The sequence below is a fragment of the Cenococcum geophilum genome (genome assembly GCF_001692895.1).
Source record: "Cenococcum geophilum 1.58 unplaced genomic scaffold K441scaffold_87, whole genome shotgun sequence".
Classification (NCBI taxonomy): domain Eukaryota; kingdom Fungi; phylum Ascomycota; class Dothideomycetes; order Gloniales; family Gloniaceae; genus Cenococcum; species Cenococcum geophilum.
Window position 1 is genome coordinate 232754 of NW_027137645.1, and position 18405 is coordinate 251158.

The 18405-nt window shown below is 36.0% G+C and overlaps 2 protein-coding genes across 2 annotated transcripts; both read right to left on the minus strand.

The window, feature by feature from the left end:
- Nucleotides 1-4172: 4172 nt before the first annotated feature.
- On the minus strand, nt 4173-5754 carry K441DRAFT_742479 (DDE-domain-containing protein). Its single transcript, XM_067654389.1, has one exon. The coding sequence runs from the start codon at nt 5281-5283 to the stop codon at nt 4189-4191; it is 1095 nt and encodes a 364-aa protein (XP_067496860.1). The 5' UTR covers nt 5284-5754; the 3' UTR covers nt 4173-4188.
- On the minus strand, nt 5411-5818 carry K441DRAFT_357896 (uncharacterized protein). The gene has a single exon (XM_067641359.1). It carries the CDS (start codon nt 5788-5790, stop codon nt 5539-5541), a length of 252 nt encoding a protein of 83 aa, XP_067496861.1. The 5' UTR covers nt 5791-5818; the 3' UTR covers nt 5411-5538.
- Between the last annotated feature and the right edge of the window lie 12587 nt (nt 5819-18405).

Consider the following 18405-nt stretch of genomic DNA (forward strand, 5'->3'; position numbering starts at 1 on the left):
AGCTAGCGCTTATATATTAATCGTCTTATTAACAGGAAGGTATTAGACGTGCTTTAAAAACCTATTAATAAGTACGAGGACTAAATTATATGTTCGTCCTTGGCCATCTTTAGATAGCGGGAGATCCGTAATAAAGTCTATAGCGTAATATCGCTATAGCTTACTAGCGGGGGGAACTGATTTAAGTAGACCCTAAGGCTTATGCCTACGGATCTTATATACTTAACACTTCTTATAATGGCTAATATACTCCTTTACTTCCTAATTAAGCCTTAGCTAATAGTATTTACGAGGCCGTCGAAAACGGATTCTGCACCTATATGTGGTGACGGCTACGAACCTAGGTCTTCGAAGTTTAGACCTAGAGCTAACGCAGAGACGTTATATAGCGCGTGCAAGTAGGACCTAGTAGTTGTATGCGTCGTGGGGCGTAGTAAAAAGTTTTCACATGGGATGGTGAGATCTCGAAAACCACTACTAACGGTACCCCTTTATAATACAGCCACTAGTTCTCCTACTAAGCACCTATATAATCTAACGTGGATAAACAGCTTTTAAAAGCATCCCCTAGCCCCCAATGAAAAGCATTAATAACCTTATATTAATGGACGAACGAGCGTATAAGCGAATGAACGAACGAGTAAATATACGGCCCCTCCTAACCCCTAGGGCAGTCGCCCGCGGAGCATGCGGTCACTCGCCGTTTTTAACTACTAAATACTACCTAGCAGCTTGGATTGCGACCTATGGTTTTCCCTATCTCCTTTTAACGGAGTAGTAACCCTTAGAAAGGGCCTAGCTGGGGCCTAGGCATAAAAGATACCCAAATATACATAATATCCCGCTCGCTTATTAGTATTACAGTAGTTAGAATGGATAAATCCCCCTTACGCCTTCGATAGCTCTAAGGGGGGGAAGGTAAGGCGTATATGGCAGTGGTCTATATAAGAGATAGCATATAGGGGATAGGCAAGATATGGGACATAAAGAGACAATAAGATATAGCAATTGATTAGCAAGGCCTAGCTAGGACGTAGTGAACCCTAGCTTTAATAAGCTAGAGAAGGAAGCAGTGGTTCCTAAGGAGTTTAAAACATCTAAGGAGGAGGACGTGCAGTAGGCCCGTAGGGCCGCTGCTATGTGCAAACATGGCAAATTGGGGTTTTTTATCCTACTGAGGCTGCTTATAGGGTTTTTCCTCCCCTAACTGCAGGGTTTTCTTTATGTAAATTACAAGTTTTCCCCCCTATGACGGAGTAGTCTGCGTGGGCCAAGATAGGATCCGTATTAGACGTTAATTAAAGAACTACTACTAGTATTTACGCTAAAGTAATTCTACTATCTTTACTTAACTATAGTGGCCGCCTAAAGGATTATTGTAATTCTTTATAAGAATCTTCTATCGTAAATTTGCTTCTTATAGCACCTAAACCTTACCACCTCTACGTAGTAGGCCTATCAGGTTTAGTTCCCAATAGTGGCGCCTAGTAGCTTCCTTTCCGTTATGTTTCCGGTCTACTTCCGCATTAAGGATAGTATAGGAAGTGTCCCTCCGTTATACCTTACGGATAAGATCCGTTAACCTTTTAGATAGTTCCTAGGTAAAAGCTATTTTATTTTATACTACTCTAAGTATAAGACTAGATAGTACCATAGATTTTATAACTCTTTAATACGCGTATGTTAGGAAGGCCGCTACGAGGTTAAAGTTCTTTAGTTATTGTAGGGCTCCGAGTTCCAATTGCTCTATAGCTTTACTATTAGCTTAAGGGGATAGCTTAGTAATTAGGGATAGTATATTACCAGGTTCCGAGAATGTATTAGGGACGTCCTATTTAGGTATATTTGGACCCTTATCGGCAACGGACTGGGTACTAGCCGGAACGTCAATGGAAACCAATAGGGCTTATACTGCCTGAGACTTAGTATATAGAGCTGTGGGTGCTTAAGTATCCTATACTTGGAGCTTGTTCTGTAATATAGGGAGTAAGATATCTATTATCTGTTTTCCTTCTCCTATTTTAAAGCCTTTAGTATAGTCTAGCCGTCGTAACGGTCTATTAGTAGGGTTGTTTTCCCCTAGCTTATATTTAATCTTAAAATTAAATCGCGTGAGCTCCTTTGCCTATTTGGCTTATTAAGGTATAAGCTCCTTTATAGTTATAAAGTAGCATAGATTATAGTAATCTAAGAGTATATAAGTGGTATAGCTCGCGTGCTTAAGGTAGTGTCGCCACTATTTAAAGTAGTTAACTATAGCTAGTAGTTTCTTATCGTGGGTATAATACCTAACTTTAGGTCCCTAGAATTTTCTATTATAAAATGCTACTAGTCTCTAATGGAGCTAGGTAGTGTCTAGATGCCTATTAGGTTATAGTAGGATACTAATAAGGGTAAAATTTAATGTATTAGTAATTATTATTAATGGCTAATCTAGGTTAAAATGCCGCAGTAATAAAGCTTCCGTGAACTTTACGTAAAGTTCCTAAAAGGCCTCCTAAACCTTTCCGGGCTATAACTATAGCTTATACTATTTAATTAGTCCCTTTTTAGTTTTTTTCCTTACTACCTTTAAGCTTTTTGCTCCTTAGGTTGGGTCTTAAAAAGCTTCTATAATATAGTTAAATAGGTATTAGGCAACGTCTAAGTAGTTATAGATAAAGCGCCTATAGAAATTGGCAAAGCCTAGGAACACTTAAATATCCTAATAGCTCTTTGGCTCCGGCTACTCCTAAATCGTCTATACCTGTACTAGGTCTATAACTACACCTATAAGCGTTATAATATAACCTAGGAACTCGACCTGCTTAGTGTTAAAGATATACTTTAACGCCTTAGTATAAAGGCCCTAATTATCTAAACGTTCCAGCACTTCGCGGATATATTACTTATATTAATCCTTGTCTTCTAAGTAGATTAAGATGTTATCTAAATAGATAATGTATATACGGTTAACTAGTCCCCCTAAGGCTCTGTAAATATATAATTAGAATATTATAGGCGCATTGGCTAGCCTGGGAGGCATTACTAGATACTTAAAGTGGCCATATTAGGTCTTAAAAGCGGTTTTCTACTTATCCCCTTCTTTAATATGGAGCCTATAGTAGGCGTCTTATAGATCTAGCTTTGTGAAGATCTTCGCCCTAAATAGTTAATCTAGCATTTTACTAACTAGTAGTAGTAGGTAACGGTTCTTAATTATAATCTTATTAAGACTGCGATAGTCTATATATAGCCTTATAGTTCTATCTAGTTTTAGGATAAAGAGGATTAGTACGCCTAACGGCGACTTATTAGGCCAAATCTACCCCTTTTCTAGTAACCTATTAAGGTACTCCCGTAGGATCTTAAGCTCTTTACGTAAGAGGTTATAGATAGGAAGGTTTAGTGGTTGTTTACCTTCTTTTAAATTAATTGTATAATTGTACTCTAAGTTCTATAGTAAGACTTTTACTCTCCTGCCCAAAAATACCCTTAGTAAGTCCCTTAGGCCTACTAAAATATTTAATAAATTGGGGTCGCGTTTGTTCTTTGTATTATTGTTAGGTAGGTTCTAAAGCTCCCTTAAGATACTTATAGGCAGCATTATGCGCTATAGTAGTTGCTTGTATATAATTGCTACTATACGTTATACCGTTTTATACGGTAGCTAGTAAAGGGTAGGGAAATCCTTAACGTAGCGCTTAAGATACCGTAGTATACTCTCCGTATATTGCTTAAGCTATAGTAACCTATAACGGTTAAAGTATCTTATAAGATCCTTAAGATCGCCGCCTTTCTATAATATCTCTATAACCTATCTAGTAGTTCCCTATAGGGTCTCCGTTATAGAGGGGTTATTACCTATACTAGGCTTTATACCTATCTTGCTATTAAATAGGGGTTAAATCTAATATTCCTTTAGGTATAAAGCGTATACTATTTTACCTAGGGCTATATTCTCTAGGATGTCCTTTAGGCTTATTAGTAATATACGCCCTTCCAAATCTTCATCGTTCTACTATTTAAAGGCTCCCGTCTTAAAGTGTATTTTAAAATCTACTTTCGCCAGCTAAGGGTATTTAAGGATAAGGTTATAACCTATAACGTATTAGCCACCCCAACGAGCCAGCCACCCGATCGAGCCACCCCTAGGTCCCAGCTCTCGTATGCACAGACTCTCACCCAAATTGGTTCTATTTCTTGTTACTATACAAAAAGATCGGTTTCTAGTGGTAGTTCATTCAACACCTTCTTCGCGAAGCCTACTTTACCACGTAGAATCCAATAACGTTCCTTTTTAAGAGCCTCTGCTTGCTCCTTCTTCTCCCGTTCTTGGTTCTTTTGAAGAGCCTCCTGCACTGATAGAACTCGAGCCTTACCATATGATGTCTTCTCCTTTCCTTGACGCTGCCTCTTATGCTTCTCTATAAGCTCTGTATTCATACGCTGAAGTATAACCTTATCAGCAAGCGTTCTTAAGGCAAGATCTTGTAGATTATGCAAAGCTTTAGAACGTAGGGGTGTAACACCTTGTAAAACCAAATCAATAACCCCATTGATCCTCTCTCCAACAGAAGGCGACACAGGAATATCAATTCGAATACCATCCTTATTTGTAAGGCTCGCAAACGGAAGAGTCTCCGTTTGAATCTTTGAGAGAACAGTAGAAGGATCGTAAGGAATGAGGCCTGTTGCCCGCCATGCACTTGCTATATTGCTTGACGATATAGCCTCACTACGTGCAGCTTGGTAGATCTCTAAGAACTCCTTCTTTGTAATAGCCAAGGCTCCATATATTGCTGTATCGTGGAGTCGCTTCTTGTAAGCTTTCGCTAGAGGCCCAAATATACTGACGTCCAAGGGCTGCAGTATATGCGTCGAATGAGGAGGAAGGCAGAGAGGCACGATCTTGTGAGCCTCGCAATATTCAATAAACGGTAACGAGACGTGGCTCTCGTGGCCATCAAGAATCAATATGCGATAGATTCCTTGGAGTCGTGGCTTGGTATAAGAGTTAAAGTGACTTAACCAATCAAGAGCTATATCCGAATTCGTCCAGCCCGAATCGCTTACTCGAATTACCGTTTCGCGATTAAGACGTGAGGTTATCCAAGCCCGCTGTACTTGCTTGCCCTTGAAGATAATATAAGGAGGCAGTTGAAATCGACTTCCTGATATACATTCGATTAAGGACACCCAATCGCGATTGCCTGGCATGGTAGCAAAGGCTTGGGCCTGCGATTGAGGAATTAACACCTTAACCTTATCACCAACTCCTAAGGCAATTCCTTTCTCATCCATATTGTATTGATTATCTGTAGAGACTCCATATTTTGCGACCGTAGCTGTATACAAATCGAACCATTCCTGAATAATTTCTAGGTCCTCAGCGTCCTTCCTTTTTTAATCAAGGCCTCTAGCAAATCTAGCTTTAAGTTCTGGATGGCGATTGAGGAAGTTCTTGTACCAGTGTTGGCCTAGATCGGTAGGCTTCCCGTTTGATTTAAGAATATCTTTAGCCATCGACTCTAGGTGTTTTACCCTTGGTGGCCACCCCTAGCTTGCCATTATATTAATCCATCCAATTAGAGAGTCCTCCTCAATGACTGAGAGCTTTTGCTGAGCTTGCGAAGTTACTTGGCTTGATATTCGGCCGTTTAAACGGTGTTGGAAAGTAGTGCGCGGTAGCTGGAAATTTTTGGCGATTTGTCGAATAGATTGGTCGGGGTTGGCTCGTCGATGCGCTATCGCAAGTGTCATTCGATCTTCTTGATTAAGATCTGGCGATTCGGTGGCCGTAGAGCCCATGGTTGTGGTNTAGGAAAAGGTAGAATGCATCAAAAGGGGGTGATTTGAATCGCGATCGGCAGGTGGCTCGATCGGGTGGCTGGCTCGTTGGGGTGGCTAATACGTTAAAGTTAGCCGCCTAGAAGGGTTGTAGGCCGACCACCTTAGTGCGGTTATGTATATCGGCTACTAATACTGTAAGCTTATAGGCACTATATAGCTTAATCTAATGCTTATTTAGGAAGCCTATAATAGGTTTCCGCCACCTTTATAATAGGATAAGTTTATACTCTTTTACTAAATTATATTATATAAGATTAATTTCGGCGCCGCTATTATATAGTGCTTAGAACTATTATACCTTACCCGTAGGGAGTATTATTTTTAGCTTAATAGTAATATAGAGAGTCTCTCCTTCTATATCTTGCCCTAGTTATAGCTAAAAGAGGTCCGCCACTAGGGCTTTTCTTTTTTTAGATTATTAGTGCGGTTGTTACCCTATTTATTTTTCTAATAAGATCTACCTCTAGAGTTTTCTTTTAACTTTTTAGAGTGTTTCTATAAAGGTGCTAAATAGGTATTGGGTTAACCCTAGGAGTCTTTTCCGTTGTTTAAGGTTCCTAACTTTAACCCTTTTAAAGTTCTCTTTAAGAACGGCTTCTTTAAAGGTTAGGTCTGCCCTATATTACTACTAAAGTGCCTATACTTTTAGTAACCCCCTAGCTTCCTACTAGAAGAGGTCTAGTTCCTTACTATATCTTTAGCGTTTAGAACTGCTCGTTTAAAATCCGCATATATAGTGATCCGCGATAAGGCTCCTACGCGCTTTATTTCGTTATAAATTACTAGCTTAATTTTAGCCTAGATAAACCCAATCTTCTTCTTTTTATAGATACTACCGTCCTTATTTTTAAAGGGCTTTGGATCCATCTGCTAAGTATAAGTTTTTATAAAGTTTATAAACTGGCAGAAGTTATAGCGGTCTAGCTATATCCCATTCTAGAATAGCTCTGCATTATTATATTATATAATATATAGATCTTAAGTCCATTTCTTTAGAAAGGTTTACAGCTATAGCTATATAGTAATTTACTCTTTATTAAGCTAATTAAGTATAATTTAGTTTAGTAATCGGTCTTTAATCTTACTAATAATCCAGTATATACGCTCTTTAGTATTATCTTGTATTATTAGCATCTTAAAGAAGTTATCTATCTTATAAACCTAATTGTCTAACTGCTAAGCGTTGGGTTTATAGCGGAGTTCTAGACTACTAGAGGCCTTAGCTAGTTAGTCTATATCCTTTTTCTATTTATAGTGTAAATAACTCTTTAAGTCTTCTATACCTCCTTAAGTAGGTACTAAGTAACTTCTAGGAAGCCTTTAGCCTTAACTAGGTTATAAAAGAATTTGCCTAGCTTAGATTAGACCCTACTAGATCTAGATTTGCCCTTAGAGGGTTTTAATATATTTATTAGTGGCTTTCTCCCGTATGGCTTCCGAGAGCCTTACAACAGCTTCCTAATATCCGTCTTAAAGGAGATTAGTATAGGGTTCTTAACCTTCTAAACTTGGGCCTAGGGAGGCTTCTGCTATAGAGGTAGTATTAGTACTAGTAGCTAGTATGGGCTTCCTAACAAGGCTTAGGTCTTAAGTTAGTAATTAGCTTAGATTACCTAAAGGGGTAGGCCCGCTTAGCTTGTAAGCAGTCTATATACCGCTACTATGCTAATTATAGGCCGGTGGTCTTCTGGGAGGGTTCTAGTTAGTTCCCTAGTCAAACGTATTAGTATATTCCTCTAGCATTTCTAGCTTAAGGGAAGATCTTAGAGTTGCCTCTGGCGCTTAATCTTTTAATTGGCCTAGGTGGGGCCGGAGGGGTTCTAGTTGCTTTCTAGTAGCGTTATAACTGTTATAGAGGGTGTCTATATTTTCCTTAGCGGTGACTATAGGTGTACAAGAGTCTTCGAGCTCCTAGAGCATCTAGGTATTAGGGCTTATTCGGCCGTCTTGCCTAAAGGGTTGTATTATTACAATCTCTTACTATTAGAGGGACCTTCCTGCCTTTGCGTGATGGCTTTCCATAAGGTATCCGTGGAGTTTCTATTTAGGTTATTGCGAGATTTTAAGAGAGAATGGTAGTTATAAATAAAAGATATAAATAAACAATCTGGTTCTTAAAGCCGACTACCCTTCTAAAAAAAAGTAGGAAGGATTTGAATATAAGGGGATCTTATAGATAGGGGGCTATAATAACACGATTGGAACAGGATAGATTGGTAAGAGAGATGAATCCTTAAGGAGGTAAGGCCTCTGGGATCGTGGAGACTATATACTACGGGCACGTGCCTCCGGCACGTGACTGGCGACTATTTAAGGGGCGTCTAGGGGTTGTCCTAAGGGTAACCTAAGGTGTCCGCAATAATATCCCTTATAGGTATTTATTAACTATAATCTGTTTAATTAATTAATTAGTTATTTTAAGGACGTATACTATAAGGTCTTTAGTAGGAAGGTTAAATAGTTTAGGGCAGAGTAGGGTCTGGTTTCGGTAGAAACGCGCTTTTTTTAGTACTAGCGCGTCTTATAAGCGTTAGATTAGGGTATTAAGCTTCTAGCCTTAAACACCTAGGCGGTATATAATTAAGAATTGGAAATAAGATAGGTATTTTAACTAGCGGGCCTAACGGTGGCTTAGCTATTTTATAGTTATAAAGTATTATAGATTCTTACAATTACTAAGGACCTTAATTAGAAATCCGGCGCCTTCTAGTTTGGGTTACCATTATTTAAAATATCTGATAATAGCCAGTAATTCCTTATTGTAGATCTTATAGTTATATTTAGCTAGGCTTAGTTATTTTAAGAAGTATACTATAGGGTGTAATACTCTATCCTCATTATACTGAGATAGGATGCCTCTAGTAACGTAGTTAGATAAATTAGCTTTTATAATACTTATTTAATTTAGGTTAAAGTATTAAAGTATAGACGTAGTAGTAAATATAACCTTTAGATAAGTAAAGGCCTTCTTATATTCCTTATTAAAGATAAAGGCTTTATTCTTTTAGGTTAGAGCTATAAGGGGTAAAACTAGGGCGGAGAAGTTATTAATAAACTATTAGTAGAAATTGGCAAATCCTATAAAGGCTTTTACGTTTTTAACGTTCTTAGGTTTTTACCAGTTTATAATTACTTTAACTTTCTTTAGGTCTATTTATATGCCGTTTATAGAAATAAGAAGCCTAAGGTATAGGACTTCTATTTTATAGAATTCGCATTTATCTATATCTAATTATAGACTAGCTCCTTATAGGGCTTATAGGATAAAATTAACATGTTTCTGGTATTTGGTTAGGTTATTACTATATATTAAAATATCGTCAATATAAGTTGTAACCGACTACTAACACTGCGCTAAGATATAAGATCACCGCTTAGAAGGCTTTAAGACGGCGTTAACGCCACCTAATATATTGGTTGCAGATTAATATTAGTTACAGATCACCGTTCCCATTTTAGCTATCTATTACCCCATCACTTCTACCTTCTTTATATATATATAGAGCCTCTAGAGCTACATTCACAATTAAGTCGTTTATTTAATTCTTCGTACTGTAAAGCTTACAGTTATGAGCCCGGATCGTACTACCTGCTAACCAATTAATCTACTACTATATTTAAGAAGTCACTACTTCTACTACCTTTGTAGTGTCTTAAGCTTCTTTATCTATTAAACGAACGGACGATCAACCCTAGTTGACGACCGTATGTACCTAACTGACGAATGAACTGACGAATTAAATTAAAAGTTCAAAACGTCAAAATAAGGTTTTCGTTAAGACGCTAATTGGACCCTGCCTAACCTATTAAATCCTAAAAATAACGACTATAAGTGAATTAAAAGTCAACCTTATCCTTAACTAGCCTTCTAATTGGATATAGTGGTTCTTTATTATCTAAGACACTGCTAAAACTAACGAGGTATGGGAGTATATTAACCTATTTAAAAAAGGCGAGCGTCTAAAGCTAGAATAACTAAGTCGTCCTATACCGAGGGATATACTACCCACGGCTATATTAATAGCAAAGCTAGACCTAAGTTAGCTCACCGCCTACAACTAGCTCTATGCTAAATATAAAGACGATCTTCGTATATACGAGAAGCAAAAACGGGCTATAAACGATATTAGTAACTATATCGTTCGCACTATATCGGTAGCCTACCTTCTACTTATTAACGACCTTAATATAGTACACAAACGGCTTTAAGCACTTAAGACTGTACTAGCCCCTACTACCTTAGGTTAAAAACAAGACGTCCTTAATTAGTATACGGCTTTAAAAGCCTATAATAAAAAGCAGAGTATCAACAAATGGTTAAACAACTAGCGGAATGTCTACAAGCTTGTGGAGTAATTAAAGCTACCAGATATACAAGGATTTAGGCCACACTATAATTTCGTTTAAGCAATTAAACCTATCTCTTCTAGTTTTATAGGAGCACTAGAAGTAAACCTCATTAGGAAAGAACGGAAGGATAAAGCCGCCCTATCTATTATTAATCTAATTAAGGAATTTAAGGAGCACTACCGCATGCAGCAAGCGGCATCCTCTGCGATCACTGCTAATAACTCTGCTTTTACAACCCTAGGCAATTTAAATTCTAATTTAGATTCCAACAGCAATTTTAATTTAGATTTAAAATAGAATAAGGAATGCATATGCGGCTTTAAACATTAATTTAGTAGCTGCTACTACATTATTAAGCAGAAGCGCCCTTAAGGATGGAAACTAAACCTAGACATCCAAAAGAAAGTAAAAGAAGCAATCTTATCTACACCTTGGATTAAACGCATTATTAACCTTATCTTAAAAAAAGAATAGGAAGTAAAGAAGAATATAGAATCTATAATTAATTTTAATTCTAAAACCCTACCTTCCAAAACCCCGACTAGCTATGCTGCCGTATTTAGTACTAGTTAAACTCTATTCAAACTTTAGAACACCTGGATACTTAACCCTAGTATAGATACCCACGTCTGTAATAACTAAGAAGACTTTACCTTCTCCTACCTAGCTGTAGAAGACGACTACCTAATTGCTGGCGGAAATTTTAAAAAGATATAAGCTTATAGAATAGTAACGATTACTATTAATACACCTACTAGGAGCTTAAAAATGAAGCTATCCTATATAGCATTGGTACCTAATATATTTACAAATATTGTAGCACTATCAAGAGCTACTAATAACGATATCCATTTCGACTCAGAACAAAACTTGCTATACCGTCTAGTAACTGGCGAAATAGTATGCTATACGAAACGACTAGGGGGCTACTGGGCACTAATGCATAGAGAGCCTACCCTAGATTTAATAACTTAATCAACCTTCTTAATAAGAAGATATTAACTAAGTAGAATGGCCCGCAAACTAGTCAGAGCTATAGCTATAAAATGGCATAAAATACTTGGCCATATAGGACCTGACGCTATTGAGCAGCTTTCTAAGCATGTCAATGGCGCAGAATTAAACGATGAACAAGCACCGCGTAAAATTAAGTGTGAAGTTTGCTTAATATCAAAGCATATACAGCAAATCTCTTAAAGACGAGAACACAAATTTCTAGCCACTCGACCATTTGAGCGGGTAGCATTCGATATTATTACCCTTAGAGAACCAGGGTATAACGGCGATAGATATATAATGCACTTCTATTATATATATTCCAAATTCAACTTTATATTCACCGCTAAGAATAAGGATAAAGTTACTGTCTTACTTACCATCCGCAAGACCCACCGTTTAATTAAAATATAATTTTACTAGGACGTCGTCTTCTTCTAGAGCTGTAACGGAACCTTGCAGCAAGAACTACGATGGGCTCGTTATTGGGCTAGGTGTGTAGGAAATGCAAGTATAAAGTCAACAACGTAATAACAACTGGTGGAGTGGTTGCCCAACAGATTAACTCTAATTGTATTCTAAGAATTACTACAAGAAAGGAACTATCTAGGTAGGGACTAAGGGTCCTTAAATACACAACCGTACTCCTATAAAATCCTTCTTGTACGTAATATACGTCTTGTCTATATTAAACGTAACGTTCCTTACATTTAACGCAGCTAATACGTTTAACCGTTATGTGACCTTAGCTACTATTTCTCGTTATATAGTTCTATCGGCTCCATCCTAGACCGTGCCTAAATTAACTAACTAGCTTCTTCCGACTTTTCTCTAAGTAGTTATAACATTGTACTTAAAGCGTCCGTAACACCATCTCCCTCCTCTTTATCTTCGTCCTTAAAGATTTTAAACATCTCCAAGTTATTTACTAGAGGTGTAATGTCCGTCTAATCAATTTGGTTAATATTATTGCTTATTATACCTAAAGCAATTTCTTCTCTCTTTTAGGTTAAGCGTCGCCTTCGTATAGTCTCCTTAATACTATTACTAGGTAAAGTAATGGCGATACCATACTCTTATTATACAAAAGAGGGATTAAGTTATATTGCGATTGCGAGTCCTTCTGGTTACCAACCCTCCTCTTATTCTAAATGCACTCGCGCCAATATACGTTTATCGTATAACGTTCGTTCTACGTCTGATACTAAATATACGCGACCTATTACTCTTAATAGTCGTCTAGTTCCCTAATTGATTTATCTTAGGGTCTTATATTTAATCTACTACTGTAAGACTTAATGGTAAACTGGCCTCTGCGCTGCTTAAGGTTTAGCGTGCCTTAGAAGAGTCCGCACGTGTTCTTAAAGCTTAGTATCTGGCTTATACTCGTCTTTAGCGTTTAGAACATATTTGTAAGAAAGTTCGTTTAAAGGAGTGGAAGCTTATTTAATAAGGTTTGTAGGAACTAGGTAATAAAAAAACAGATTCTCTTTTAATAGAGAAGAAAACAGATCCAAGTAGTTCGGCAACTACTCTTCTTAGGTCCCCCTTAGGTAACTCATTCTTTAGCGATCCTTCTTTGTTAATGCTATCTAACCTAATTTCTTCCGATACTCCTGTACCTTTCTTATAGCGTTTTTCAAATTTTCTAGTGGCTCCTAGGTAGTCTTATTATAGCCTGTCCACTTAACCTTATACTATATTTCGTCGTCGATATCCTTATAATTAACGATCTTTAAAACTTGCCATTTGTCTTCTTCTTGTCCTTTATACGTGTCTGCTTTATAGACTGGTGGCTTAACATTCCCATATACTGGCTCTAGCATTGCGATATACTATATAGGGTAGATCCTTATTTTGGCTAGTAGGTTTAACTTAAATATAACCGATGAAATCCTTTATATAATTTTGAAAGGTCCTAGTCTAACATAGTCTAACTTCTTACTTGGTCGTTAACTCTTAAAATTTTTGTATAGTAGCCATACTTTATCTCCCTCCTTAAGATCTAGTCCCTTAGATCTCCTAGCATCATAGTACTTTTTTATTCTCTCTTATACTTTCTTTACTAATTCTATAAGGTCTATATAAAGATTCATTAAATCCTTTATTCTTTCTTTGGCTATACTACTTGTTTTCTTTATTTGCCGTAGTAACAACAATGTTTTTAGCTTATATCCATAATTTGCCTTAAATGGTGATATGCCTATTCCTTCTTAAGGTGTTATATTGTATATAAACTGTGTAACTGGTAATAGTAATACCTAATTATTCTATACATAATTAATATAATGCCTTAGATACTATTCTAGTGTCTAATTTAATCTTTTCGTTTAACCGTCTGTCTATAGATAATATGCGGTAAAAGTTGCTGCTTAAACCCCTTACTCCGCTAAAAATACTTCCTAGAATACTACTACGAATCTTAGATCTCTATCCGATATGATTTTGCTTAGTGCTCCATATCTTATAAATACTTCTTTAATATAGATTCTAGCGACATCTTCTGCTGAGATTTCTTCTATACATGCTATAAAGTATCCCTACTTCGTAAGCTTATCTACTATCACTAAGATCGCGTTATAATCTTGTCCGGTAATAGGATCTCTTAATTTTGGCAACTTAATAATAAAGTCCTATAATATAATCTCCCATAGTTTCTCTAGTATTTTAATAGGTTATAGCCCTCTATATAGCTTATGCCTTATCGGTTTATTTCTTTAGCAATTTAGACATTCTTTAGTGACCCTTCTGGCTATCCTCTAGATTCCGTTAATAATGTATTCCTCTTAAAGTCTTAACACTAAGCCCATAGCTCCATTGTATCCTTAAGTTAGTCCCTTATAAAAGTCTTCCATAAACTACTCTACTATACTTTTTAGGATGTACTTTACTTCTTGATTTTCGTATATATCCGTCTGTAGATCTTCTAGCTATACTTCTAGAATTCTTTATACCTAAAAGCTTTCCGGTATTTTATAAACTTTTTCTAATTTATTGTCTTTTTAAGTTGCTGTAATTTTCGGATAATTATACCTAATTAATTTATCTATGTCTTGTTGTAATAAAGCCCCTAATAGCTTTTCCTTATTTTATAGTTTAGCTTTACGGCTTAGAGCATCTGCCCACGTGTTATCTGTGCCCTTAGTGTACTAAATCTTAAAATAGTATTCCGTAAGCATCTCTGCCCATCTAACCTGTCTTTAGTTAAGTTTCTTCGTTATTAGGAATCCTGTTAGGTTCTTATAATCCGTTTTAACCATAAATAGTTTCTCTATGCCTTATAAGAATACTCTCTATTTCTTTAACGCTGTAACTATATCTAATAACTCCTTGTTATAGATGTTATAGTTTAACTCTAGTGGTGTTATCTTCCGACTATAGTATGCCACTAGGTGCCATCTATCTTAATATCTTTATATAAAGTATGCCCCTAGTACGTAGTCTAATACATCTATTTTTATAACCATCTCTAGTCCTAGTTAATAGATCTTAAAAACTGGCTCCTGGGTAAATAACTCTTTAACTTTCTTAAAGAGTTCTCTTTACTCCTCTCCCTATATCTATAGTTCTTCTTTCTTTATTAACCGCGTAAATGGCTTAATGTCTTTTAACCACTGCGCTATAAACCTTCTATAGTAATTGCAAAACCCTAGAAACAATCTTAACTATATAACGTTCTCTAGTTCCTACCAATTTATTATAGCCTTAATCTTTTTTAGATCTATGCTAAGTTAGCCTAGTTTAATAATAAATCTAATAAAATCGGTCTTCCTAGTAAAGAACTCGCATTTCTTAATTACTACTAGCATCTGTTCTTTCTATAGTCTCTTTAAGACCTATTTAATATATTCTCCGTACTCCTCTTTATTTATTAAGTAGATAATAATATTATTAAAATATACCATAATAAATTCATCTAAGTATTCTCCTAATACATTATTAATACGCTTCTAGAACGTTACTAGTGCGTTTATAAGCCCGAATTGTATAACTAATAGTTTATATAGTCCTTCCTTTAACCTAAAGGCTGCCTTTTATTTATCGCCCTCCTTAATCCTAATCTAATAGTACGCCTATCTTAGATCTATCTTCGTAAAAATTTACGCGTTGCCTATTCTGTCTTAGATTTCGCTAATTAAGGGTAAAGGATACCTATTCTTTCTAGTAATGCTATTTAACTATCTATAGTCAATACACAGCCTTAGTTTGCTATTTTTCTTTAGTACGAATAGTACTGGATAACCTGCTGATGACTGCGATAGTCTAATGTATCCCTTTCGTAGATTTTCCTAGATAAACTCTTTTAATACTCTACCCTCTTCTTCAGTAAGCTTATAGATTGGAAAGAACCTTAGACTTATTCCTAGTTCTAATTCTATTTTATAGTCCCATGCTATATACTTTAACAGCTTTTTACTCTCTAGTAACCATAGTTTCTTGCCATACTTATGGTATCTCTTTAGTATATAACTTAGTCCTTTTCCTATTTCTTTATAGGTTGCTCCTACTTAGTACTATACCAACTTAGCTTGTTGTCGCATTTTACGGCGTTAAGTATCTCTAATATCGACCTAACCTATAACCCAATTGATCTTTAGATTGTATTCCTATAACTAAGGCATACCTAATACTGCCTTATTATTCCCTAATGGTAATATATCGAAAGACATCTTAACTAGTCTCCCTTTAATAGTTAACTAAATAGGTCCTATTTTAAGATTAATAATACCTCCTCTATAGGCTATCGGATATTAGATCTCCTAAAATTATCACTAATAGGTAAGGATGTTCCTTCTGTCTATATAGTAATCCTATCCTTTTAACTGCTGCTAGCGAGATATAGTTTCTTATTGCTCTACTATCTATTAATGCCTCAAACTATTAATCTTGCCACTTAGCTTATAAATTTAGGTGTTATCCTTGAATTCCTTTAAGGGTTTAAGGCTCTACTACTAGCTCCCCCTAGTCCCGTAGGCCTCTACTTTTCCTAACTATTAGCTGCTTAATCCTAGTGCACTTAGCTTATTCTTTAGCTAATGCCTAGTTCGCTTTTTATCTTTAATATGCTATAGACACATATTTTCTAGGCATTCCTACTACTATCGTCCGTTTAAGCATTCTTCTATAAGGAATCTTCCTAGTTAAAGTACTAAACTTCCTTTCTCTTAGACCTTTGCTGGATGCCATCTATGTATATATTTAGCATTTCTGTACTATTACTCGTCCATTATCTAGTATATCCTTATAGGGTATTTCTAATTCTTTTTCTTTGGATTCTTATATATTTCGCATATATCGTCTATACACGCAATCTATAATAACGTGTAGTGTGCTAGGTGCTTTAGGTTAACTTTTAGCTCGTCTTTATCCCTAAGTTTAAACCTTTATTATACTAATCTAAACGTTATAACTTTATTCGCAGGTACTAAGATGCGTCTCTTGCTTCTCTAGTCCTCTAAACGTTCCTCTAGATCCTTTAACGTTATAATTAAGGCTCCTTTAATATGCGTTATGGCCTTCTCTATAATTGGGTGGTCTTAAATAACTTTTTCGTCTAACTATATATAGAAATCTTCCCACTTATTATTGTGCCTTTGCCTATACTACTTTTGGTATAGCTGCTAAAGTGTATATAGTCTATCCATAAGGAAGTATTTTCTTATTGCTGCATTATAACAGCCTTTAGTATGTTATTCTTTGAACCTAGTTAGAATCCCTAGATCCTCTTCTTGTTCTAGTTTAGTAAGCTACTTAGCTCTTAGTGTGCTCACTCTTGGCCTATTAGTAATTCTTCGTATTAGTGCTCTGTCCTTTATACGTCCTAATATACTAGATCTCTTATCTAGTTTCTATTCTTGCTATGCGATAATTCTTTGTCTAAACTCTTCTATAGTTTCTTTTAGTTTGCGCCTTGCGCTCTAATCCTTAAAGTTGTCTTGCTTCTTAATCCTAATATTAAACTTTTAATCTTTAGGCTAAACACTATGTTCCCCTAGTAAGTCTTCTAGGTCTATATATCTGTCTCCTAGTCTAGTCGCTATTTACGCTATAGATTCTCTAATCTATAAAGAAGCTCCTTGCCTTTTATCTATAAGTGTCTTAATTTGCACTCCGAATTCTTAGTCCCTTAGATTACTTAATCCTAAGCTTACTTCTAACTTAAGCTTAGCTCCCGCCTTAGTCTAACTAGGCGTCCGTAGTGTTCTTATCTTATCTTAAAAGTCTTAAATCTTACTTATCTCGTCTTAAGAGTCTTATACCTATGGGAAACTCTATCCCAAGCTTATTTGTATATTTCTAAACTAAGCTACTGCCCTGCTCTATCGGTTATTGTCCGTTATAGGTCCTTAGGTATACCTTATTTTATCTTAAGAATCTTAGTCGTCTCTTATCTCGTCTTAAGAATCTTAAGCCTTTGGCCTTTTGCCTTTATTAAGTAGTAAGCTAGCACTAGCAGTCGTCTACTTACTTAATTATCTTTAGATATTACTCCTTCCGTTTTATAAAGCGATGGATGCCGTATCTAATGGTGTTATAATGCCCGTTACTAAACCTTACTCTATAGCGGTCTTAGTCTCTACTTCTATTGCGCTATTAAGGTTTAGATACCCCCAGTTAGTTCCTTTACTATCCTCGTCGCTATTAATTAATAAGTACTCTAACTTTATTATTATTATTACTAATCCTTGTCCGCATATTACTATAATATCTTAATCTAGCTTATAGAGTCAATCTTATTCTTTATTTAACTCTTTAGTTCCTTTAAGTTCTTTTAACTCTAGCTCTTATAGCTAATAGCTTGCACCGTACTTGGCGTCTTTATAAATTTGGTATATATTATTATAACAAAACGCAAAACTTTAGATTAAACATTCTTTTATTCCTTATAGCACACTATCGTCCCTCTATACGTATGTGTTATATACTACTAGTCTAGTTCCCTTTATTACATAGTAACTCTGACTATTTTTATAATCCCTCGCGAAGTGACCCTATTTTCCGCAATTTATATAAGCTCTGTCTCTAAACTATTAACTTTACTATAGAGTCCGCCTAAACATCTTCTGCTGTTAAGATCCCTGGTTTGGCCTTTGCTCCTTAGTCCTATAATTACTAGATCCTTAACCTCTAGGTTTTTATAGTTTACTCCATCTCTTATAGGCTTCTTTAGTACCGCTTAGGTCTATTAGCTTTACGCCATACTATATTTTCTAACTTGGCTTTTAT